At 37.1% G+C, this 27,489-nt stretch overlaps 1 protein-coding gene and 1 pseudogene across 9 annotated transcripts in view; one reads left to right on the forward strand and one right to left on the reverse strand.

Moving 5' to 3' along the window:
• CNOT1 (CCR4-NOT transcription complex subunit 1) overlaps positions 1 to 27,489 on the reverse strand; it is a 160,827-nt gene that overhangs the window by 62,147 nt on the left and 71,191 nt on the right. For all 9 annotated transcript variants that reach the window (XM_077132594.1, XM_077132598.1, XM_077132595.1 and 6 more), the window contains 9 exons: positions 11,875 to 11,982; positions 11,210 to 11,308; positions 10,875 to 10,943; positions 10,731 to 10,785; positions 10,232 to 10,435; positions 8,916 to 9,084; positions 7,202 to 7,328; positions 6,937 to 7,047; positions 4,641 to 4,811 (listed from right to left, as the gene is read on the reverse strand). In XM_077132594.1, coding sequence (XP_076988709.1) covers positions 4,641 to 4,811; positions 6,937 to 7,047; positions 7,202 to 7,328; positions 8,916 to 9,084; positions 10,232 to 10,435; positions 10,731 to 10,785; positions 10,875 to 10,943; positions 11,210 to 11,308; positions 11,875 to 11,982 — 1,113 coding nt within the window. The remainder of the gene's footprint in view (positions 1 to 4,640; positions 4,812 to 6,936; positions 7,048 to 7,201; positions 7,329 to 8,915; positions 9,085 to 10,231; positions 10,436 to 10,730; positions 10,786 to 10,874; positions 10,944 to 11,209; positions 11,309 to 11,874; positions 11,983 to 27,489) is intronic.
• LOC143659532 (SIN3-HDAC complex-associated factor-like) lies at positions 13,583 to 15,505 on the forward strand (annotated as a pseudogene).

Below are 27,489 nucleotides of genomic sequence, written 5' to 3' on the forward strand. Positions count from 1 at the left end.
AAGTGGATAATGGAGCAATCCAGGACTTCCGAGTCAAGATGACGGCTTAACAACGTGCGCATTTTAGTTCGTCCTCCAGAACAACTACTAAATAACCAGAAACAGTACAGAACAGCTCCTGGAGCCACGTCAGTACCGGACACACAGCATATCCCAGTCTGGACCAGATGGACCCACTGCGAGCACCCCCCAGAACCGTGAGTTCCCAAAGCTGTGGCGGCCAGCACCCCTCCCCCACAGGGCGCTTCCCAGAGGGGAAAGGAAAGGACTTTACCAGCAGCAGGGACTGGGAACAATCAAAGGCCAATTCTGGAACTAATTAACAAATTCTGACTACTAAAAATAGGCCCCCAGCTTAGGTGAACCTGATCAAAATGGAGGTTGCTCATTTTTGCCCCAGCGCCAAGGTGGCAGGACTGACAGAAAAGGGGGGGGGGGGGAGAAGGAAACAGAGGTTTTTGCGGCTGTTTATCTACAAAGGCTTGACTGCCTCTGGATACAGCGGCAGTACTTTTCAGGCTGCAACTGCCCCAGGCATAGGCAGAAGTGAGCTCTTTTGGGGGCTTAGTGGGAGCCGGTGCCTTCCTCAGGGGAGGGGTGAAGCCCCACCCAGGTGGAATCCTTCCATCAAGGAATTCAGACACCAGGGCTTGGTAATCTGAACCCATTAAAAAAAGCCTACAACCTCTCCTCTGTCCCCACCACTCCCCCAGCAGGGAGAGTCAGCCAAAGTTAAAGGTACCTCATCATCTTATGCTGGTGGGACATGCAGGCAGACAAGCGCCACATACTGGGCAGGATAAGAAAAACAGAGTCCAGAGACTTCACAGTAAAGTCTTTCAACCTGCTGGGTCTCACCCTTAGGGAAAACCTATGCAGGTGACTCTTTCCTCCTGATAGGAGGCCAGTTTGGTCTGGGAAAATCTGGCTGGGGTCTATAACATCTAAGTGGACCCTCCTAAGTGTGTGGGGGGGGAAGGCACCACACAAGCAGGGCAAGAAACAAGAAAATAAGAACTGAAAAATTCTCCTCTGTTAAACAAAACTTAAGCTAAAGGTCCAGATAAAGCTGAACGGAATGTCAAAGAATAGAAAGACAACAAATTCATCCAGCAAGAAAACCCTAGATAAAAGAAGTGAAAGCAATTTCTAGAATAAACTAATTAAGGTAATTAAATGCCTAGACGCAGGCAAAAAATAACAAATCACACTAGGAAAATTGAAGATATGGCCCAGTCAAAGGAACAAACCAACAATTCAAATGACATACAGGAGCTGAAACAATTAATTCAGAATATACTAACAGACATTGAAAACCTCATCAAAAACCAAATCAATGAACTGAGGGAGGATATAAAGAAGGCAAGGAAAGAACAAAAAGAAGAAACTGAAAGTCTGAAAAAACAAATCACAGAACTTATGGGAATGAAAGACACAGTAGAAGAGATGAAAAAAACAATGGAAACCTACAATGGTAGATTTCGAGAGACAGAACATAGGATTTCAAAACTGGAGGACGGAACATCTGAATTCTGACAAGAAACAGAATCTATAGGAAAAAAAATGGAAAAATATGAGCAGGGACTCAGGGAATTGAAAGACAATATGAAACGCACGAATATACGTGTTGTGGGTGTCCCAGAAGGAGAAGAGAAGGGAAAAGGAGGAAAAAAACTAATAGAGAAAATTATCACTGAAAATTTCCCAACTCTTATGAAAGACTTAAAATTACAGATCCAAGAAGTGCAGCGTACCCCAAAGAGAATAGATCCAAATAGACATACTCTAAGGCATTTAATAATCAGAATGTCAGAGGTCAAAGAGAAAGAGAGGATCCTGAAAGCAGCAAGAGAAAAGCAATCCATCACATACAAGGGAAGCCCAATAAGACTATTCTCAGATCTCTCAGCAGAAACCATGGAGGCGAGAAGACAGTGGGATAATATATTTAAATTACTAAAAGAGAAAAACTACCAACCAAGAATTCTATATCCAGCAAAACTGTCCTTCAAAAATGAGGGAGAAATTAAAACATTTTCAGACAAAAAATAACTGAGATAATTTGTGATCAAGAGACCTGTTCTGCAAGAAATACTAAAGGGAACACTAGAGACAGATAGGAAGACAGAAGAGAGAGGTGTGGAGAAGAGTATAGAAAGGAAGACTATGAGGAAAGGTAAAAAGAAGGAAAATTAGTTAGGACATATAAAATCCAGAAGGCAAAATAGTAGAAGAAAGTACTACCCATGCAGTAATAACACTGAATGTTAATGGATTAAACTCTCCAATCAAAAGACATAGTCTGGCAGAATGGATTAAAAAACAGGACCCATCTATATGCTGTCTCTACTCAAAGGACACGAGGCCAAGGACACAAATGGACATTTACACACCAATGTTTATAGCAGCATTATTAACAATTACCAAGAGATGGATACAGCCAAAATGTCCATCAACAGATGAGTGGCTAAACAAACTGTGACATTTACATACGATAGAATATTATGCAGCTGTAAGACAGAATAAAGTTATGAAGTAGGTAACAACATGAATGGACCTTAAGGACATTATGCTGAGTGTGATTAGCCAGAAACAAAAGGACAAATACTGTATGGTCTCACTGATATGAACTGACATTAGTGAATAAACTTGGAATATTTCCTTGGTAACAGAGACCATCAGGAGACAGAAATAGGGTAAGATATTGGGTAACTGGAGCTGAAGGGATACAGACTGTGCAACAGGACTGAATATAAAAACTCAGAAATGAACAGTACAATATTACCTAACTGTAATACAATTATGTTAAAACACTGAATGAAGCTGCATATGAGAATGATAGAGGGAGGAGGGCTGGGGCATAAATGAAATCACAAAGAAAGGTAGACGATAAAGATTGAGATGGTGTAATCTAGGAATGCCTAGAGTGTATAATGATAGTGACTAAATGTACAAATTTGAAAAATGTTTTTGCATGAGGATGAACAAAAGAATGTCATTACTGCAGTGTGCTGAAAATAGATGGTACTTAATAGTTTAAAATTTCAACCAATGTGTGAGACTAAAGCAGAAAATGTTTATTTGGTACAAATCTATACTTTGACTAGTGCATCGCCTCATATAACTTATGTAGATAGTTGATTGAACACCTTAAGTACATGGAACTCTGTATAGGACATGAGATTCTGTTGGTTTGTCCAGGTGATGCCCTGATGAATCCCAGAGTGATTTGATCAGTGAGTGGAAAAGTATTTGCAAAGTCCCCTTAGGGGAATGGTGAGAACGGGGGAAAATTCTACATCCCCAAGTTGAATTCTTGATATTCTCACAAGCAGTGTGGACAACCAAAGCTCTAGGCTGAGCCCCCAGTCTTGGGGTTTGTTCATATGAAACTTAACCCCACAGGGGATAGGTCACGCCTACTTAAAATTAAGCCTAAGAGTCACCCCCAAGAGAACCTCTTTTGTTGCTCAGATGTGGCCTCTCTCTCCAGCCAACACAGCAAGCAGACTCACCACCCTCCCCCTGTCTATGTGGCATATGACTACCAGGGGTGTGGATCTCACTGGCAGTGTGGGACAGAAATCCCAGAATGAGCTGAGATTCAGCATCAAGGGATTGAGAAAAACTCTAGAATGAGCTGAGACCCAGCATCAAGGGATTGAGAAAACCTTCTCAACCAAAAGGGGGAAGAGTGAAATGAGACAAAGTGTCAATGGCTGAGAGATTCCAAACAGAGTCCAGAGGTTATCCTGGAGGTTATTCTTATGCATTAAGTAGGTATCACCTTGTTATTCAAGATGTAATGGAGAGGCTGGAGGGAACTGCCTGAAAATGTAGAGCTGTGTTCCAGTAGCCATGTTTCTTGATGATGATTGTATAATGATATAGCTTTCACAATGTGACTGTGTGATTGTGAAAAGCTTGTGTCTGATGCTCCTTTTATTTACCTTGTCAACAGATGAGAGGAACATATGGAATAAAAATAAATAATAGGGGGAACAAATGTTAAAATGAGTTTCGTTTGAAATGTTAGTGATCAATGAAAGGGATCAGTAAGGGGTATGGCATGTAAAATTTTTTTTTTCTGTTTGTTATATTTTTCTGTTGTGTTTTTATTTCTTTTTCTGAATTGATGCTCATGTTCTGGGAGATGATCATAATGATGAATATGCAACTATGTGATGATATTGTGAATTGCTGAGTGTATCTGTTGGGAATTTTTGTGTTTCTTGTAATTTTTTTAATTAATAAAAATTTTTTTTAAAAAGTACATAATGACATGGCCATGAGAAAAACATCACTAAACTATTCGGAAAGTAGCTTGATTGATGCACTTCAACAGAATCTTACTAGTATTAGAACTACAATAGGGCGAGCCACAATGGCTCAGCAGGCAGAGTTCTTGCCTGCCATTCCAGAAACGTGGGTTCAAATCATAGTGCCTGCCCATGTAAAAAAAAAAAAAAAAAAAAAAACTGGAATAACATTCCTTCAATATTTATGATAGTCCCTGCATTTCTGAAATTTGCCAAACAGATTACACTAGAAAACAGTATTTTAATCAATGGGTAAATGACATTTATAAGGAGTAAGTCATTATTTCATCTTCCATCTACAGCTTAACACCATTTACTTACCTGGCCTTCGGCATGTTTCCAAGGTCTATATATGAGATCAACTGGGAATACGTCCATACCCAGACCCCTTTGAATACCATAAACCACATTGTGAAGTCCTTTACTGTCACGAATTTGAAATCCAGGATGGTCCAGTTCATAAGTGACTTCCTTGAAATTCAAACTTGGGTTCTAAAAAAAGAACCAAGTATGTCAAAGCATAATGAACAAAAAATGTGCATGTTTTGATGCTTTATCCAAAGGGCCAAATTAAATCAGTAATGTGCTTATCTTAACCTTTCTGGCCTTTTAAAAGACAGAAACTTATAAAACTCAAGATAAATGGCTTTATGAGCAAGATACGCCAATCTTTAAATTAAACACATACTTCTGAACTTCTGAGTAAGGGGAAGCCCTCTCTCCTCCTCTGACTCCAAATACAGCTCTCATGACAATCTGTCAAATTAACAGTCCTTCACTTAGCGCCTCCTCTTTACATCAAGATTCTATCACTTTGGAACAAAGTGGCAAGGACAAATCAACCCAAACATCATTCTTAATTAACTAAAGACTCCCTTAGAAGCATTCAATATACACATTAGGGAATATGTTCCAGATTATTCTTTAAAAGAAGTTGAGAAGTTATGAATTTACAGAACAATCATGCGTAAAATCCCATATACTACCTTATTATTAACACCTTGTATTGGATATATTTGTTACAATTGCTGAAAGTGATGTCAATAGCGCTAGACTAGGAGCTAAAATCTAGAAGTAGGCCCAATATAGGGGAGAGGAGTGGATGTCTTAAAAGATGGACAGGGGTTATAAGTGGTTTTTATCCTCTCTGTAGTCTTTATTTTTAATACTGTCCAAAATTTTTTTCTTTTTTAAATTGGTTTTGAGGACTAGCTGTATACTGTACCATAAATTTACAACTAAAAAATACTATCCTAGATGGAAAGAGGTTTGGTAAACCCACAGGCATGCCACTGAGGTTTCCTTCACCCAACCCTTCAGGCAATCAACAAACCAAACCACAGGCCCCATGTATAATCTGGAATTCTGGAGTCTGCCTACAAAGAATATATAGGAAAACCCTAATATGGGGGGGTGGGGGAGAAGAAGTGAAAAAAGAGGTGAGTCAATTGTTCAAGCACAGTACAGGCTTTTCAATTTATAGCCAGTTCTCTCTGAAATCAGGAATTAAATAGATTCCAGATAACATGGAAAATTGTACTTAGCCATTCTTCAAAGAAGTATTTTTAATAGGGCAACAAAGGACAAAAAACAGAGCTACTGAGTGAAAAAGACATGTTCTCCACCTTTTCAAGAGTTCTCCAGTTTTTCAAGACAACTGTAAAGATAGAAGCAAAACATTTAATGGATAGCCATAAGTGATTTTTTAGTTTTCGTTTTCTTTTATTTTTCCCCCTTCCATTTTTCCAAGTTTTCTGCAATATCCCATATTCTTTTTCTTACTGTTAGTAAAGGAGAATAGCATGAACACTAAAAGTACATCTACTATTAAGAAAAATAAAAAGAAAACCCACTGATGCTGGTACTAGTTAAGATGATAGAGAATAGCCTGATTATCTGTAACCAGATTTTTCCTATAAACTGCAAAAGTGGAAAAATGAAGATGAGAAATAAGATATATGATCTGGACATCTCACAAAGAATTGTGTGTGTGTGTGTACTGTTTACTCTTGTCACACTTTTTTCTTGACACTTTATGAACAAGACTGACAACAGTAAGGACTGATTACACAATTCTCCCTTTGACTAAATTTTATCACTTCCTGTTAATATTTCAATGCTACATTCTTTTATGTTTTAAATACTTTAACACTTCAGGAGAGGTATTTTATTTGGGATTCAGATTGTGGATAACGTAGAAGTGAAGTAGTAAGGTTAAATATGGGTTTTTATTATCCCTATTCACTATAAACATGACTTGATGGTGTTTTTTGTTGTACCTACCAGAAGACATTCTGAAAAGTCCTCTTTTTCAATCTTTTCTATGCAATCATTACTTTCTAACAAATTAGTCCCCTGAAAGAACCACCCCACCAATTCACTTTGGCAGTATATTGGTTCTGAATTGTACGGTAACTTTCACTAATAAATAAAACTTGAATTTGATTATATACTGTTCTTGGCTACTTTACTACTTGATTTTTGAAGACTTGGTTGAAATCGGTAAATTCACGATATTATTGCTCTCATTCACCTGGACACTTTATTCATTAAAATTTGCTTTCTCTGGACATCATAACACAGTAATGAATAAAAAACCATGATCACACATACTCACCAGTTCTTTGAGAACATCAATCAACACTTCTACATTCCACGTGTGTGCCTGTGCTCCATCACTTTTATCCTTTCCATCACTCCAGATCCCACTGCCAGGAGCAGAGATGCTCTGCAGAGGTTAAACTTGCATTAAACAAACCCAAATACTTAATGTGGTCAACTCTGGCTGGTAAAACAACCAATCATATTGTAATTTAATTAAGTTAAGAAAGAAAGAACAAAGGACATTACCTTCATAAAATAGCTGAATTCTATACACTTACCTGTAATGGAATACCATCTGTTAATCCTGAATGAGTTCGAGCCATCATTCCCAAAACCCTTGCGACCTGGGCAGCTGTGACCTCCCGAACACCAAACTGCATGATTATATTGCGACATTCTTCAATACTGAAAAAAATGTATAACTTAAAAGAACTGCTACTATCCTCCTCAATACCAAGATTTTAAACTGCCTGTGTGAAATCCCTATATATAGACAAAGTAAAAAGCCTCACTTCTCGTTATTTTTATATAGCTAGAACTTAAAAAACTTCTTAAAATGGAAAACCTCAAAATGTTCACTGGAAGAAAATATGAGCCAAAAGAGTAATAAAACATGTAAAATCATCCTCTTCAATTTTCTTGTATGAATCAAAATACTGAAATTTGAGATGAGTTTGATTATGATATGTACAAAGACTTGAAAATATAGCTACTTTTTCGATTTGCATTCTTAAGCTTAATTAAACAGAAGTTTTATGCCAAGCACACAAAAAATACATTGTTTCAATCGTAAGAGGAACTGTGGTTTGTATGAGGGTTTTAAATAGACATTAGAAGTTATAGTTAGTGGGGTTAATAACACCTTCCTGACCAAAACTGGGAAAAGAAATGTAACAAAATAAGGTCATCAAAGGAGCTAAGAGAGTTCATATAGGGTGGAGAGGCTATCCTGGAGGCTACTTTTCCGCAAACTTCAGCTAGATATTGCTAATTACCAGAGTTTGCCAACCCTCAACCAAACCATTCCTGTTAACTCTAAAGAACACCTAGGGCTCTATCTGAGATTCTACAAAAACTTCACACACTAAGTTTATTTTCCAGATGGTTCCTAGGCCAGATAAACACTGAAACCCAGAGGGGTTAGCCTCTCCAAGAACATCATACTATTGACATCGCTTTCCAACATGAAAAATTAGAATGGGCATAGTCCAAATTTCCCTGAAGACTGGGAGAAGGTTCAAAGGAGGAGGAGGAGTTATAACAAAGAAGAAAGAATTTAACAAAGGAGTATGACTGCTGGAACCATTATATGGAGATTTCTCTTAGTCTCCAGTGTCTCGGAGCAGCCGGAAGGAAAAACCTAAAATTGTAGACCTGTGACCCAAACCGAACTCTAAAATCTGTTCCATAACTACTTGTTACAATGTACTTTGACATTCATTGATCTTTTTGTACATATGTTGTATTTCACAATAAAAAAACTTTTAAAAAGTTACAGCTAAAGTCAAAGCAAAGCATATTAATGTCCTTGATAACTTACTCTCAAAAATATTAATAATCCAATATATCAGCATTCTAAGTGCCCTGTTTAGTAAACAGGTGAAAAAATTTTCTTCAGTACCCTTAGCAGGTGAAAAGAATATGTGAAAGGTAGGATTTTTAAAAAAAGGACAGAAATAGATGGTGGTAGGAGATGAAAGCCTAGTGAGGAAATGGAGGGTGAAGGGAGGGAGGAGAAAGCACATTAAGTAAAAACTTGCCTCAACAACCCCCACCCCCAAAAGCTTTAAAAAAACCCAAAAACCTGTCCTGGCAACTAGATTAAAACCTCTGGTATTGTCAGGGCAGGGGGAATAAAGTAATACATTTAGCCACCAAAACTTAAGAAGCAAACATGTTGAATAGTAAAGATGACAGATAAAAATTAACATTAAGGATTTTTAGGAACTTGCTTTATGCTGAAGAATCCTATCATCCTATAAGAGTACCAACCTTGCACAAAAGCCATAGCCTACTTCTTGCATGAAATCAGCCAGAGAGCTCTCCATCATGGTTTTAGCTACCCCTCCAGAATCAGGCAGGATCCTGTCCATTAGAATGTCCCGTTTTTCAGGGTATAAAAGTGGTGCAAGCACCACGGGACAACGTTCCTGGGGAAAATCTGAGGGAGGAAAAAGAACTAATTACAACTTCTATGCTGATTAAATGCAAACAATCCTCTTTTTCTCTCTCTCAAAAAGTCCTTCAAACTCATTCTCCACAAGTTCGTATTCAAAGTTTACTTTTTTCCCAACCTATCTAGCCCAAGTTATGACTGTGACACTAATTGCAAAATCTGAGTATCTTTATCACAAAAATTGCTCAAGTATACTTTTATTTTTCATATGGGTGTTCCAGTGCCTTACTGAGCAATTCACACCCTAAATATTACTTTAAATTTTCATAATAGGGCTATCAATTCAGAAACATAAGCACATAGAATATCAGAGTCTAATTATTTCCCTGACTAATGGAAAAATGTCTATTACTGCAAAAGCTAATGTAGTTTAAAAATTAAGCTATCTTAAGACTTAGGGAGGAGGTTGCAAGGGTGGTTCAGTTTTAGAATGAATGCTTGCCTTTCATACAGGAGACCCGGGTGCGATTCCCAACATGTACCAAAAAAACAAAAAAAGACTTAGGGAGGGAAAAACAGCGAGGATGTTAGTCCACCATCAAAGATTTATTTATTTATTTACTTTTATTTTTTGCATGGGCAGGCACCAGGAATCAAACCTGGGTCTCTGGCACAGCAGGTAAGAACTCTGCCACTGAGCCACTGTGGCCCGCCCTCAAAGATTTATTTTAAAGCAATATTTATCTAAGAGAAGGGTCAGAGGAACAAAGAATGACGACGTTAGACCCAGGAGTTATCTTAGTATAACAACAGCTGAACAGTCAAGCAGGCAGTAGGTATATTAAAACTGAGAACACATGAAAGGTTACTAAAAATTTAAAAAAACTAAAAACAGCATGTCACTACAATATAACCACTGTAAGGGGAATAAAGAATACATGGAAGTTTACAAAGTCTTGACTATGGCTGAATTTATATTACAAGATTATTTTTGACATTATGTTCCTTTCGTATCTTTTCTACGCAGGCTTTTTCACTTTCCTCTCTTAAATTCTAAAATACTCTTCCTCATAAAGATTACCAATATAAGGACAGGATGGTAAATGTAAATCCCCATCTTCACTTACATCCAAAAATGCTTTTGTTACATTTTTGATCATACAAAGAAATCATCCTTTGTAGGTTCTCTTACCTCTGCGCAGAGTCTTAAGAAAAGCGTCTATCTGTTCCTGTCCAACTCCAAAGGCTCCCTTCTGCCCAAAGAGGAGATGGGAGAGGAGAAGGTGTAGGACCTCTATTGCTATATCTTGGAAGCCACCTTCTTGATTTCCACTGACGTCTGCGTCAATGTAAGAACGTAGAAGATCAGGAAGCTTCTGTTTGATAAACTGGGCAGCTGAAATCAGGTAAACAAAAGCCAAGTCATTTCTGCACTGTATCGGTAAAAGATCACAGGTGATCAAAATATAGAGGTTTTGCATTCTCATTCATCCAATTTGCTTGCCATCCCATCTAACGTTTTCACACCAGTTGGTAGGTATAAAAAAAAATTAATCTTTAAAGAGACCTAAAGAAATCAATCTTAGGATCTTACTCTCTAACTCTAAACTATGCAGCCTCGAAATTCAAACATCCATGAACTTTTTATAAAATTCTTTCTTCACTCTAGGATTTTTAGGGATAAAACGTACCAAAACCTCTGAGATCTGAGCTGGAAGAATTCAAGAGGGCAAGGCCAAAAATTACCTGAAAAAAAGGAGAATAAATTGACCAGAAAGTCCAATGGTGATTTTTAATTTTAATTTCACCAACATCTCTTTTCTTAAATTTCTTACCTCTTGTACTTTGCTTAACTTGAGAACTTTACTCAGCTGGGCAAATAAGTGGGGTGCAGGCTTTAAACTCTGAAACAAAGGAAACTATTTTAAAACAACACACTCTCTTTAATTTACAGTTTTCAAAAGCATCTGTCTACCCAATTATGTAGATATTGACCAATAAAAACAATTCAGTAGTATTATTAGAAATAATACACCATGTTCTAGAACTGTGGACTAAAATCCTATTAACTTCAGATTAATAATAACAAAGCTTAAGCCTTCACATTACCTAGTTTTAGATAAGATTCCATTTATCATCAAATTAACTGCCTAAAAATATCAATACCAACCTTCTGATAGTGCAATGGATTATCAATGGCATAGGATAGCGTCGAGATAAAATTTGGCTTTGTAATCAGTGATGCACACTCCTGAATCAGAAACTGAGTCTTTAAGAATAAAAAAAGGAATTTTCATTAGTACTGATATTCATCATCTTGCACATATAAAAGGAGAGGTTCAGCACATTAAAGTATTATCTAATATTGTATACTGTCTCTACATTATCAAAATCAGCTATTTAAAGTCCCCATTTAAACTAGTTAAAATATTAGCAACAAATGTTAAAGCAAAAACTGCCAGAAAATGATGTCTATTGACAAGACAACTGTAAGGGCAGTATCATGAGAAACTATTACCAGATTGAGAATTAAGACAAAGAGACTCAGTGAGACACTCCTCCCTCTGCCTTACTTACTTGTCAAACCAGACATCCCCATTTCTGCTTCCTTTAGGCAGATCAGATCCCCCAGCTTTCTAAGCCTGAACTAGATAGCTGTAATGGTCTACAGTCAGGCAGAAGGAAAGGAAAAGTGCAAGCACACCTTTTAGTTACCCAGCTAACTTCTTTCTGGATGCTACTTGTATGTGCTACTTGCTACATATACTACGCCCAAAATGCAATTCATTGAACGATTATAGCTAAGTCGACATAAACTCTGTAAGCCTCAAATACCTGATGGAAATCTTTGCCACTGCTTTTACCATCGCCACTGAAATCCACATGCGAAAATAGGCAGCGTAATAAATGCCTGTCTGCCTCAGGACCGTGCCGATTCACAATCTAAAAAGACCAAAAATATGAATTTGCAGTGAATATTTTGAGGGGAGGGGTGGTAGATGGAGGGACTCAACCTCAAGGAAAAAATCCCCAAGTTACCTTACATTAATTGTTCATTTTGGAATACGAGTACGGAAGCACTAATACTTTACAATTAAATATTTTTTAAATGTTTCTTACAGTAACTAACGGGAAGGATACAGGAAGAGAAAAACCACCAATAATTAAGCCATATAAGTCTGTATACCTTGGTCAATATCAAATCTACACCAAAAACATGACGCAACATAACCACAACATATAGTAAAAAGACAAAGTTTAGAAATGCATATTTTATGGCAACAATTTTATAACAAGCTGGACTCACAAGAATATCGCTTCTTCTGCGTATTATCTTACCCTAAAAATGTAACCTGCAATCTCTGCCAACACACATCTTTACAATGGATTACAAGGAAAGGCTCTAAATGATCTGGCCACCAGCTACCTCTAACCTCGGTGTTTTAGATGCTGCCCTTGATCTCAAATTATTCCTCAAGCTTAGCAATGTTCATACCTGCTATTCACTCTACCTGAGAAGTTCTAGTTACCTACACATAGTTTTTTCTCTCACTTCCTTTAGGTTTAAAATCATCTTTTTGGTGAGCCCTTTTGTGCCTACCCTCCCTAAAATAGCAACATGACCTGCCCCTACATCACCCCTCAACCTGCTTTCCTTTTCTTCATAATGCTCACTATAATCACCTACTATATTTACGTTTATTGTCTGTGTCTCTCATTAGATTATAAGTTACATGAAAAGCAAGAAATTTGTGTAGTTATATTTACTTCTATATAGTTTTGAAAAGTTTAGCATACTGTTCTAAATAAACTCTTATTTATTAAACTCTACTGAGCTTCCTTGGTTTAACCTTCAACAACACCCTTCAAAGATTCAGCCTCATTTTATGAAAGAAGGATTAGACACTTAAAAGATTTCATGAGACTAAGATCCAATAGTTTATGAGCTGAAGAATCTGGATTCATACTCAAACTCCAAAGTCTATATGATCTTTGTACTTTAATCATGCTAAAACTGAACGCTAAGAAATTTAGTTTCAGTTTCTTCATACAGAAAATACGGGGGTTAGGTAAGACTAGTCTTTACATGGGCCCACATCTGCAAGTTAAAATCTGTACCATCAGATGATCAATAAAAACCTCTGCATCTCTAAAGACTACTACAAATCTATTCACCATGTATTGTTTTTGTTAGTTCTTATGTTTCTTTTGATTAAATGTTGTACTGATGAAGGAGGAGTACCTTAGATTAAGTAAGATTATATTTACCCTCATAAAATTAAAGCCCTATATATATTTTCATTTAAAAATAACAAATCAATGCATCAGCTGAGGAGGGGAGACCAGTAAAATAATGCAAAATTTTCAGTTAGCAACTACTTTAGAACTTGATAATCTCACTAGACAAGGCAGTTGAGGAGGAAGGAGCGACCAGAGGGGAGCCAGCCTAACATGCACTCCACACCTCAGGAATGTTATTTCACACGGAACTGCTGCTTTTGGAAAACTGCTGCTTTTGGAAGACTACTGCCTAGAAGAAAATATGTTTGGTTTTCACAAGCCAAAGATACACCAAAGTATAGAGGGCTGCTGTATTTGCGGGACTAAATCCTCCAGTTCTCAATTCACTGACAGTAAAAGCTATGAAAAGGACTTCCGGAGCTGTTTTGGGTTGCATGAAACTCGCTCAGGAGATAACTGCAATATCTGTGTCTTGCTTGTAAGAAGCTGCCAGCAGGATAAAAAAAAAAAATAGTAGTATCATGGGAGATGCAAGGGCAGGATCCAAATTAAAGACTACACTGAAATCAAAGAAAGTGAAAATTCTATCTGAAAATAGGACAAAAAGCAACCAGATCAGTAGCTCATCTGAATGACCCAGACTCCAGGGGTCCAGAGTGGGAATGAGGCCTTGTAGCTCTGTGTAGCTTGGTGTAATACCAGGATATATCTCAAACTTTTGCGGGCTGGTAACTGGGTGGTGCTAGTGGAATCCCCTGAGGGTCCAATGGAAAAAATATAGATAAATAAGTAACTACTGAACTCTCCCATCTGGGTTGCTCCAGGTACCCTTCTCAACCATTGCGGACTCCCAGGAAAATGGGACAGGCCCTTGATTTTGAGGTTTGCCCTTACTGTTTCTGTGGGGGAGAAACTAAGACTGCCCATGGTAAGGCCTGGGAGTTGCTTCCAAGAAGCTTCTTTGTTGCCTAGATATGCCCTCTCTCTCTTTCTAGACCCAACACTGCAAGGAAGATGATTGCCCTCTCCCCTGCATGGCACATGACATTCAGGGGTGAAAGTATCCCTGGTAGCATGGGGCCTGCCTCTTGGGGATGAATCTGGACCTGGCAAGTGGGATCCACAAAACCTTCTGGACTAAAAAGGGGGAAAGAATTGTAATAAAAGAAGGCATCAGTGGCCAAGAGAAATCAAAAGGAGTCAAGCGGCTATTCTGGAGGCTAATTCTTCAGCAAGCTTCAGTAAGATAGTGCAAACTGCCACGGTTTCCTAAATCCGAGCCAGCATCACTCCTGTTGACTCTTGAGAACACCTAAGGTTCAAACTGAGACTCTATAAAGGTTTCATTCACTAAGTTTGCCTTCCTGGAACCTATAACACCCAGAAGGTTCCTAAGTCAGATAAATCCTGAAACCCAGAGGGACCAGCCTCTCCAAAGATTACCAATTAATTACATAGTCTTATCCTTCAGTGTCAACAGCCCTTCTCAACATGAAAATTCAGAACAGGCATTGCCCAGAGATCTCTATAGATTGGGAAAAGGATCAAAAGAGAAGGAGGAGGTATTAACAGAGAGAATAGGATTTAATAAACGAATGTGACTGCTTAATCACTATTTTAATATTCATTCTAGCCGCTAGTGTTTTGGAACAACTAGAAGGAAAAATCTGAGATGGCGGAATAGTAGACAATGACAAACTCTGGGATCTGGGACCTGGGATCTGTTGAAGTGAGCTTTGAAAATTACTGGGTTTTTTCTTTCTTTGCTGTGTGTGTGTGTGTGTGTGTGTGTGTGTGTGTGTGTGTGTGTGTGTGTGCATACATATATATATATGCTATATTTTACAATAAAAAGGACATTAAAAAAAATGGCGACCAGATCAGTAAACTGCAGAAAGAATTTAAATATCACAATTCTGATGCTCATAGTACCACCTCAAGTGCCTCCCCAGCCCAGTCTCCCTCTTATAGTAACGAGTCAATCAATGGCTCAGACACCAAGACTGCTTCTGGTTCTAATAGAAGACCAGTCTTTTCCTTTTGAAATCTCACATACTGGAAAAGACAGACAATATGCCGTGAGATTATAGAGGCCATTCTGAGGACGTTCCCACTGACACACACCTATTCAAGCCTTGCTGCAGCATTAAGAACACAACTAACTGCTGAGAAGCTGAAGAGAAGGGGACAGAGCCCTCTCCCCATCTCCACTCAGGAGTGGTGACTAGGGTTTATGTAGAAGGGGAACAAAAAAAATGTGTGGACTTTTTTTTGTTTTTGTTTTTTTTGAAAGACAGCAAAGCAACCAAGTGACTCTCCTATTTTTAACTTGGATACTTGCTATTCTGCCATAAGACAATTTTGAGAATGGTTTTGAATGGGTAATTCCCACCACCACCCCAAGCCCCAGTTCTACAACCTCTGAAGCCAGTGTCTAGCCTACTAAAAGAAAAAGAGAAGTCTATCAAATATTTAAGAGTCTGAGTATTTCATAGGAAAGCTGAATGATGCTGTAAAGTGCTCTTTAAGTCTTTAAAATCTCCTTATCATGAATGAAATCAGGGAAAACAGATGGGATCTGCCATATTATAAATTATATGTAGTTTTAGTATTTTCTACATTGAGAAGCAATGGCTGGGGCATTTTTAAAGATGGCTATACTTGTTTGCCCTCATGATAGTAAATTTGTCATAATTTAATAATAGAGACTCACCCCAGAGGTATTTGTTAATAATTCTGAAATATTAAGGTCTTGCCAAGGTTCTGATGATTCAAACCTGTACTGTTGAATATTAAGCAGGATAGACTAAGCTTTCTGGTGCAAATACCTTGAAAAAAAAAGTAATTATTAAGTATAAAGAGAGGTAACCTGACTGTATATGTTGCATCCTATGTCACCTTCATATTAATATTTGATAAATATTTTAATTTATATGAAATCAGAATCAAAGCTCTTCTCTTCTTCAGGAAGTGGCAAGGTATTAGGATAAGCAATCTTTATGAATAGTACCAAAGCACTGCCAGATGATAGAGAACACACACTATTACAAATGCTATAAAATAAAGTATGCAAGTCTTCAGGATGGCACAAAACAAAGGTTAATGCTTCTTGGGGCACACTTCTCAGAGAGCTTGCCTAGTATGTATATAACTGACTTTTGTTTGTGTTTTATGACTAGTGACTGCACTGAAAAGCTGCACAGTTCAGTTTTAGCTCTGGATTACTTCAGTTGACTTTTGTTAAAGGTTTTATCAGTATAGAGTGGATGTTTCACTTGTTTTAACCTACTACGTTTTTTTCTTTTCAATATTTAAAGTAAAATTCTACTAGAAAGAAAAAAGTTAATCTTATTTATGGCAGGAGTAGTGAATTCTGATATAAGAGTAACATATTAATAGACTTAAGCAAACAGCCCATCTATGAAGGGAGAGATTCTAAACAATCAAGTGGAATGAAAGAAAAATGGGGCAGTATACAGAAGATGTAAGAGGGAAGATTAAAAAGACTTAGGTGAAAGGAAGCTACATAAAACAGTAAACATATTCTGAAAAGGTTTGATTTTAAGCTCACTATAAAGAAATTCCTAATAAAGTTGCCCATAAATAGTAACAAACAACCGTATAAGAAAGTCAAACTAACTTCCAAATCAGGAACAACAAATCTAGAAAAATAATTAAAGAAAGTCCTTTTTTGAATGGAACAGTGATAAAGCAGGAATTAATCTGAGGATTCGTGCCTTTATTCCCAGCTCCTAAAAACATCGTTTAAAAATAAATCCAGGGGGGTGCAAGGGTGGTTCAGTGGTAGAATTCTCACCTGCCATGTGGGAGTCCTGGGTTCGATTCTGGTCCACGCATCCCCCAAAACAAAACAAACAAGCAAAACAAACAAAAATTCAACAAATGGTACTCCAATAATGGGATACTCACATGGAAAAATAATGAAATGTGACACTGCCATACCGCATACAAAATAAAAAATAAATTAAATCCATGTGGGGATTTTCACATAAATTCAAGAAGATTTACAGAATGGGGGGAAAAAAAACCCAGAAAATCTAGCCTAACAGATGATCTATAGGTCCTGAAAATGTCCAAGATTCCACATAATTATCATACCATATTTTATTTATTTATTTATTTATTTTAAAGATGAATAAAAAACCAAGCAATCAACATGGAACCTGTGATGATTTGGAGCTGTATGTACTCCAGAAAAACATGTTCTTAAACTTAATCCATTTCTGCAGGTATGAACTCATTGTAAAGAGGACCTTTTGATGAGGCTACTTCAGTTAAGGTATGGTCCAGGATGCATTTTAAACCTGTAACTGAAGTACTTTTTAAGTAGAATGAAATTCAGAGATAAGGCCACAGGGAGCAACCAGAAGGTGAAATCCAAGGCATCAGGAAGAGGATGGAAAAGCCACGAGAGGTAACTGGGTGCACTGCCACGTTACAGAGAAGTCAAAGAAAAAGGATTGCCTTTATAACGCCTTGATCTGGACTTTTTCATTTAGCCTCAAAACTGTGAGCTAAGAAATTCCCACTGTTGCATGGTATTGACTTGAGCAGTCAAAGAAAACTATAACAGACCTATTTGGAAAAAAAAACACTTGTAAAATAAACAGAAGGAGAAAACAAAAAAGATAGGTGAAGAACATTAATTTCATGTGGATTTACCCAAACACAGAAAGAGTTCAAGCAAATAATATGCATTAGTCTCAAGGAAATCACAGGAATTATTTTTGTTTTTTAAAGGGAAAGGTCTTCTAAAAAACAAAACATCAGTTCAAAGACAAGATAATAGAAAGAAATGAAGGTAAGCTTATTTGAAATGAAGGTGCTTGGGAAAGAAAAAGAAAGAAAGTACCTTACAGAGACCACAGCTACATAACAGCAGCAATAACAAAAATAGGACAAAAACATTTAAAATGATCAAAAGAGGGCTTAAGGATATCAACCAAATCTAGATAATGCCTATTAAGAAAAGAATTGATGGGAGAAAGAAGTATAACTAATAAAGTATCAGTGGCAGAGAGAGTTCAAATAGAGTCGTGAGGCTACTATGGCTCTTATGCAAGCTTCAGTCAGACATTGCTACCTATCATAAGTCACCAAACCCCCAACACCAGGACCATTACAGCCAATCCTAAGGAACATCCAGGGCAATTATATACGATTCCACAAGGGTTCCATGCACTAGTGTAACTGTCTAGAAACCTACAACTTCCAGATGAGTCCCTGCACCAGGCAAGTCCTGAAACCTAGAGGACCCAGCCTCTCCAGAACATCATATTGTTCCATCTCCCTACTCTACATTACTGACAGACCTTTCCAACACGAAAAAGTTAGAATGGCCATAGCCCAAACACCCCTTAAGAGAGGGGTAGAAAGATCAAAGGTGATGGTGGAGTTATACAAAGAAGACAGGATTTATCAAATGAGTATGACTGCTGAATCATCAACTTGATATCTCTTTTAGCCTCCAGTATCTTAGAGCAGTTAGAAGTAAAACTGCAACCCGTGTCAAACTCTGAAATATGTTCTACAACTAACTGTGGTACTATGCTTTGAAATTTATTGCTTTTTTTGTATACAAGTTATTTTTCACAAAAAAGAAAAACTCAATTGTAATGATAAAAAAATATTCATGCCTTCTAGCCTCCTATATTCTGGAGCAGCTAGAAGGAAAAACCTGAGAGGATCATATGGCAGCATGTGACATACTCTGGGATCTGTCCTGTAACTACCTGTTGAAGAGTGCTTTGAAAACTATTACTTTTTTATTTCTTTGCTTTGTATATATGTTATATCATACAATAAAAGTTATTAAAAAAAAGAATTGACATGTAAAAAAAATGGTGTCTCAATATACAAGTAATAATCAATATGCCTCAACACCACAAGCGAACAGATGAAAAAGAAAAATATTAACTATTCCTAAAATAAAGATTTGAATGGGGAGGTTGAAAGGTATACCACACAATATAAAAAGGTGATACAGAATAAACAATGACCCAGCCTACAGGTGACATTAATAGATATCACTTAAAAGAAAATTTGTATTTTAATAATGGTGGTGACAGTAGCACAACATTGTAAATGTAATTAATGGCACTAAATTACATGTTTCACTGTGGTTAAAGGGAGGAATTTTAAGTTGTATATATCATTAGAATGAATTAAAAACAAAACAAAACAGGACTGAACAGAGAACCCTAATATAGCCCATAAACTATAACTAACAGTTCAATTATAACATTCTTTCATCAACTGTAATAAATGCACCACACTAATACAAAGTGTTAATAATGGGGGATATATGGAAACAATTTTCTGCAAATAAACCTACAACTTTTCTAGTGAAAAAAGAAAAAAAGAACCCAAAGGTATATTGGGGCTAGGAGTAGTTGTAAGGAAGAAAAGTCAGTCACTATCGATGGATTAGGTGGAAGTGGAGAATGGCAAAGGGAGACAGGCAGTTTTTGGGATTCAATGTTGCTGAAGAAGAATGAGAAGTAATGACCAAGTTATGGGAATTTCATATTTAGTGACAACTGGACTTCAAATAAAAATGAGAAAGATAACCTCAAATGTTGAGAATCTGGATGAGAAAGACTGAGCATCATTAAGAATAATCCCAATGAAGCTGAGAGGCACAGCCTCTCTGAGGGCAGTGTGGTGGTTCCACAGGAGGCGAGGGGTGGTATTGCCATAGTATACTGCAACTAGGTATATAACTGGGGGAACTGAGAGTGGGGATAAGAATGGACATTTGCACACATTAATGGTGACAGTGTTCATGACTTGCAATGGATGGAGGTAGCCTAAGGGTATGATGACTGAGAAATGGAAGGGAGAACTGTGGTGTATACATACAACAGATTACTAAGTGGCTGCAAGAAAGAATAAAATTGTGAGGCATGTAAACAGGATGCTGAATGAATGGTTAAGAACAAAAAGACAAATATTATCATGGCTCACTCATATGGACTAACTACAATATATAAACTCCAAGAACTGAAGTCGAGAGCATGGGTTATCAGGCTGGGACTTATTGCAAAGGGTCCTAGATTATAAGCTCTCATAGCAGGCACATATATTCAGAAGTTGCAACTGTTATTTCTAAATTCTGAGATATTGAGCTATTTGAGTATAACCTGTTCATACCCTAAAACGTAGGGTATTCATGTGACATCTGAGACTCAGATGACTGAAGCAATGAAAGTTAGCATTACCCCATACAGCAACTGTTTAAAAAGCTGAAAAAGTGATCAGACTTCAAGTAGAGATATGAATGAAGCTGAGCTGGGTAGGAGTAAGGTAAATCAGAATACAGGGTAAAGGATGATATGGTCCATATTTTAAAACTTCAAATTCTGTGTGAGACCAAAGGGAGAGATGTTTATTTGGTGCAAAATTTATATTTTGGGTACTGTATTACATAGTTTAACTTGTACAGTCAGTTTATTCAAATACCATAATTACATGGATTCTTGAATAGGGCACAAGATCTTGTTGGTTTATACAGGTTAGTATGATGTTATTTCAGCATAATTTGGGCAGAGAATAAAAGAGTATTTGCAAAAAGTCCCCTTGGGGGAGAAAGGAGGAAATATTCAAATTTCCCATTTGGGCAATTCCTAACATTCTCGCAAGCAGTGGGGACAACCAATTCAATAGACTGAGTCCTCATCTTGCGGTACAACCCTATGAAACTTATTCATACAAAGGAGAAGCTAAACCTACTTAAAATTATGCCTAAGAGTCACTTACACAGAACCTCTTTGCTGCTCAGATGTGGCCTCTCTCTCTCTCTCTCTCTCTCCCTCTCTCTTTCTCTCTCTCTCTCGCATAGTCAACTCCATAGGTGAACTCACTACCCTCCCACCCACCCCTACCAAGTGGGACATGACTTTCAGGGGTGCAAATCTCCCTAACAACGTGGGACAAGACTCTGGGATTGGCCAGGACCTGGCATCATGGGATTGAGAAAGCCTTCTTGACCAACAGGGAGAAGAGAGACATGAGACAAAACAAAATTTCAAAATAATAGGGGAGTGGGCCATGGTGGCTCAGTAGGCAGAGTTCTCATCTGCCATGCTGGAGACCTGGGTTTGATTTCTCGTGCCTGCCCACGCAATAAAAAAAAAAAAAGAGAAAGGAAAGGAAAAATAAATAAATAAGTGGTGGGGGGAATAAGGGCTAAAAATTAATCGGGTAGATTTAAATACCAGTGGTCAATGAGAGGGAGAGGTAGGGGTATGGGATGTATGAGATTTTCTTTTTTCTTTTATTTCTTTTTCTGGAGTGACCCAAATGTTCTATAAATGAATGTGATGATGAATACACAGATATGTGATGATACTGTGAAACACTGATTGTATATTATGGATGGACTATTATATGTGAAAATTTTTCAATAAAAATATTTTTTTTAAGTAATAATTCCCATGGATTCAAACACATCAAATACATTTAAAATGCATGAGGTTCATAATACTAAAAAATTGATTGGTCACCTTTTGGGTATAATAGGGAACCAACTCATTATTTTGAGAACTGACAGAGAATCAACAATTTATCTTGTCTTTCTTCTACAAACCATACCTCAGATAACCAAATAACTGATGTGGGCAACTTTCTTAAATAACTGATGGGCAAGTTTCAGAACAGAGAAACACTAGTAAAAGGACGAAGCAGTAAGCAATGGATGAGGCAGTAAGCACTGAATTCATTTAAATACATAAGTTCATTTTAATAGGACTAAGCTTCTTTTTGAATAAAAGTTGTTTTATAAATTTGAATTTGGAAACATATATTTTATATACCTATAAAACTAATTATAAAAAAAAAGGATTCCCTAAATGTTGAAAGTAGTATGGAAAAAAAAATGAACTCAAGTCTATATCCCAGTTGGTGGTATAATTTTGCAAAAAAACTATTATAAATGGTTTTTAATAGAGATATTTGACTATACATCCCTATTCAGATATATTCTAAGGAACACACACACCAGAAAGGAAACTTTAATAATTACACTGCTAAAATCATAAAAATAGAGACAACTAGACATCATGAACCTCCTAAAGAACACGCAACAACCAATAAAATAGTTCAGAAGGGAGAAACAGGAATTAAATCTGATTAAGCATCTTAATTTAACTACCAAATTACAAAAAATATAAAGAACAGAGGAATATGTTAAACACTACAATGGGGGTAAGTCAACAAAATTCATACCATATACTATGCATAAACAATCTGTGCAGGTTTTCTAGTATAGACCCCAGAAAAGTCATGTCCTTTAACCTTAATTCAATAGTGCTGGGTAACTTCTGACTAGATGGTTTCCATGGAGATATGTCTCTACTCATTGAAGGTGGGGTTGCGAGTGGAGTCCTTTAAGAGGGAACCATTTGGAAAAAATTTCAGAGCCAGGACAGCCTATGCAGCCAGAGACCTTTGGCGATGAAAAAGGAAAATACCCACTGGGGAGATTCTTGAAACAAGAAGCAGGAAGGGAAAGCTAGACAGACTTCGCCTTGTGCCTTTCCAGCTGAGAGAGAAACCCTGAACTTCATCGGCCTTTCTCAAGTGAAGGTAACCTCTTGTTGGTGGTTAATTGAGCATTTTCATAGTCTTGCCTTAATTTGGACATTTTCATGGCCTTAGAACTGTAAACTTGCAACGTAATAAATTCCCCCTTTTAAAAGTCACTCCGTTTCTGGTATATTGCATTTCTGCAGCTTTCAAACTAGAACATAACCCAATTTCTAAATCCCAAAAGACAGAATAAGGACCAGGGCAGAAAATATTTTATTTAGATCCCATTAAAAGACAAAAACTCAAAAATATTAAGAGGCTGTCTGAGTAAAAACCTACAGATGATTTTATCTTCTATATTTTACTCGAATAATTTGCCGTAATGGGAACCAACATTTTTTTTTTTTAAAGAAGGCAATTCCATTTTAATTGAGAACTATATTAACCCTTCTGTATATCAGCAATATAATTTTAATGTGGAAGACAAAATTGCTCATAGGAGAGTCAAGAATTTCAAATACAACTTTTAATTTACTATACTATATATTCTGAGAGTTTCCGTTTTCAGGTGTTTCTAGAAAAGGAAAGGTCTCTTGGGAACCAACATTTTTTTAATTAATTTTTTTATTCTTTTTTAAATAAACACCAAACAAATGCAAACATTCTTAACTTTTGATCATTCCATTCTACATATATAATTCACAGTATCATCACATAGTTGCATATTCATCATCATTTCTTGGAACATTTGCATCTATTCAGAAAAAGAAATAAAAAGAAAACAGGGGCGGGCCACAGTGGCTCAGCAGACAAGAATGCTTGCCTGTCATGCCAGAGGACCAGTGCCTGCCCATGTAAAAAGAAAACAGAAAAAAATTCATACGTACTATACCCCTTACCTCTCCCCTTCACTGATCACCAGCATTTCAATCTAAATTTATTTTAATATTTGTTTCCCCTATTATTTATTTTTATTTCATATGTTTTACTCATCTGTTGATAAGGCAGGTAAAAGGAGAACCAGACACAAGGTTTTCACAATCACACAGTCACACTGTGAAAGCTATATCATTACACAATCATCTTCAAGAAACATGGCTACTGGAACACAGCTCCACATTTTCAGGCAGTTCCCTCCAGCCTCTCCATTACATCTTGACTAACAAGGTGATATCTACTTAATGCCTAAGAATAACCTCCAGGATAACCTCTTGACTCTGTTTGGAATCTCTCAGCCATTGACACTTTATTTTGTCTCATTTCACTCTTCCCCCTTTTGGTCGAGAAGGTTTTCTCAATCCCTTGATGCTGAATCTCAGCTCATTCTAGGATTTCTGTCCCATGCGGCCAATAAGGCCCACATCCCTGGGAGTCATGTCCTACGAAGAGAGGGGGAGGGTGGTGAGTTTGCTTGTTGTGTTGGCTGGAGAGAGAGGCCACATCTGAACGACAAAAGAGGTTCTCTTGGGGGTGAGTCTTAGGCTTAATTTTAAGTAGGCTTGACCTATCCTTTGTGGGATTAAGTTTCATATGAACTAACCCCAAGATTGGGGATTCAGCCTATTGCTTTGGTTGTCCCCAATGCTTGTGAGAATATCAAGAATTCAACTTGGGGAAGTTGAACTTTCCCCCTTTCTCACCATTCCCCGAAGGAGACTTTGCAAATACTTTTATTCACTGTTCAAATCACTCTGGACAAACCAACAAAATCTCATGTCCTACTCAAGGTTCCATGTACTTATGGTAGAACCAACATTTTTAAAGGAAAGAAAAATTACAAGTTTAATTTGACTGAACTGGAACAGAACATGTAGTTTTATTCACTCTACATTGTAAGATCCATCCATGTAATTCCACTTAACTCTCACAGCTTTATAGTCAGTCTATCTTGCTCACAGACACTTGGGCTATTTCTAGTAAGGCTGCTACAATACACGCTTTTTGTTGAAAAGGTATATTCGGTATATGACTAGGAATAGAATGGCCAACACTCAGGTATTTATTTTACAATTTTCTTTGAAGATAAAAATCAGGACATGAATCAGGTGTCAGTAATCTGTCTTATTTTTTAATTGCTTTTTTATTTCTTTGCTTTGTATAGATGTTACACTATACAATTTAAAAAGTTAAAATAATAATAATAATAATAAAAATCATTTTTATTCACAGGTGATATAACGACATACACAATGGCCACTGTGTTTTGGTCAGGTCCATGCATTAACTTGGCCAGGTGATGGTGTCCATTTGTCTGGTCAAGCAAGCCTATCTGTTGCTGTGAGGACATTTCATGGACTTAAATTACTAGCACAATGGTTGCATCCATGGCTGATTAAATCTGCAGCCAGCTAAGGGGAGTGTACTCTGCAGTGGGTGAAGCTTAATCTAATCACCCTAAGGCTTTTAAGGAGAATTCAGAAGATACAATCTCTCTTTCCTCTTTAGCCAGACAGCCTCTCAGGGGGAGTTCCTTAAAAGCATGGGGTCCTCCCCCATCTCCTTTGTACACATCTTGTCCTGGGTTTGTGAGCTTAGCCCAAGAAATACCCCTGTCCTAACAAATGCCCCCCTACTCCTAGGAAACAATCTCTCTTCCTGACACTGGTGCCCCACTGCATGTCCCCAGGGCAGTGCCCCTTTGACACAGGCATTTGTTTTTTGACCCTGCAGTGTTCCAGCTGTCCTACAAGCTGCTCTATTGCTTAGAGGTTGTGTTTTGGGATGATGAGCCTTCAAAGAATGTCCACATTCATTCCTTCATGTTGCCAGTAGGCAGATTGAGACAGACATACATATGCACAAAGAGCAGTTTTTCTGCTCTCTCCAGAACTGGGATCCGTGACCTGCCCTGGGAGTGTGGGCTTGCTCTGCAGTGAGCCGGGCAGCACAAGAGAAGGCCCGCAAAGATGCTATGAGATTTTCTTGCTGTTTCTAAGTTGCTTTTATTCTTGATTCAGTGTTCTCCCAGCTACTGCAATGCTTTAACTATTTTCTGGACTCTAAAAACAGAGCTAGTTTTTGCTTGTTTTGTTCAAAGCTTCTGTGGGGAACAGGACTCTGGGTGTCTCACTCAGCCATCTCCTTAATGACTAATGAAGTTTAGCATCTTTTCATGTATTTATTGACCTTTTCTGTATATTTGGAGAAAAGTCTATTCAAGCTCTTTGCCCACAGTCTTTTAAAATTAGCATTCTAAAGCATAGGTTTGACTTAACAATACACCTTAGTTTTATTGATTTTAACTCCCTCCTCAGTTTTAAATCTAATGGAGTAACATATTTAGAATTGCATGCATTGTGAAATTATGATAACTTAATTGATGTATGCCCTCTGATTACTGAATTTCATTTTTTGCATCTACAAAATGATAAAACAGTAAAATTTGCATCATAACCTTTCTAGGATTAATGAAAATTATGTAAAACATCTGGCACAATTCCTGTCTCACGCATTAAAAAATCCTAATTCTCTTCCTTTTACAGTATAAATTATGGTTTGTATAGAATAACTAATTTATAAATGAAATTAGGGGTTAATTATTTGAGCTAAATCTAAGAATTAAGAGGATTAGTATGGAAGTATTTATTTTTCCTTTACCTTTTGGGGGGTTGTATAAAGAGGTTATGTAGGAGTTGTGATGGTGGTGGTTACATTTATTTTTATTTTTAAAATAGCTAATAATAGTAACCTGATTTCTCCAAATACCCATTCCCCCTACCCACCTGTATTAGCTGTTTAATTAGCCTTTCAAAGACATTTTTTGGATGTAGAAAATAGGAAAATATTTCTCAGCCCTTTTTATATGAATGGTGGCATATGGTATATGCTGTTCTACACCTCTGAATCTCAGATTTTCTTTTTGTAAATTTAACAGTATATCTTGAAAAATCATCCCTTTGTACATGAAGAGCTTCTCTAGTTGCTGTGATCTTTTTTTTTTAATGTCTATCATGGTAATTCAGGTAACAGCCTAACACTTCCCATTTAAATACCGCATAACAAACCACTGTGTGGTTAAACCATAATTATTAGTTCCCTATTGATAGACATTTAGATTATTTATAATTTTTCTTTGGTTATTAACAGAAGAAGGTCATTTCATACCTTTATATGCTATTATAGTTGTAGGATTGACTCCTAGATGATTTGCTGGCTGAAAGATACATTTGAAATGTGAAATTATCAGAGTGGTTGGAAGGAGCACTTCAGAATATTTTTAATGCTGGTATCATTTTGTTTGGTTGGTCAAAGAGAAGAGCTTCATTTGTTACAGATTTTGTGGATTTTTGTTAGCACCTATCTAATTTATTTTGAAAATCAATGGATGGTTTTATTAGTCAGGGTTCTCTAGAGAAACAGAAACGACAGGATATATCTGTAAATATGAGATTTATAATCTCTCATGCAACTGTGAGGATGTGAGAGTCTAGAATCTGCAGGGCAGGTCATAAGCTGACAGCTCCAATGAGGGAGATTAAGAGCCAAAACAAAACCAATCAACAAAGGTAGTGAAAGGTGGAAATGTTTTTCGTTTTGTTAGCCCCTGGCATTCAAGGAAATAGACCAGGAATAGTTGGAAACAAGCTTAAGGAACAGATACCTTAGTAATTAAATTATAAAGTTAACATAATAAAATATTGAAATCCACTGTGCAACAAA

Source organism: Tamandua tetradactyla, chromosome 16 (assembly GCF_023851605.1).
Source record: "Tamandua tetradactyla isolate mTamTet1 chromosome 16, mTamTet1.pri, whole genome shotgun sequence".
NCBI classification, from domain to species: Eukaryota; Metazoa; Chordata; class Mammalia; order Pilosa; family Myrmecophagidae; genus Tamandua; species Tamandua tetradactyla.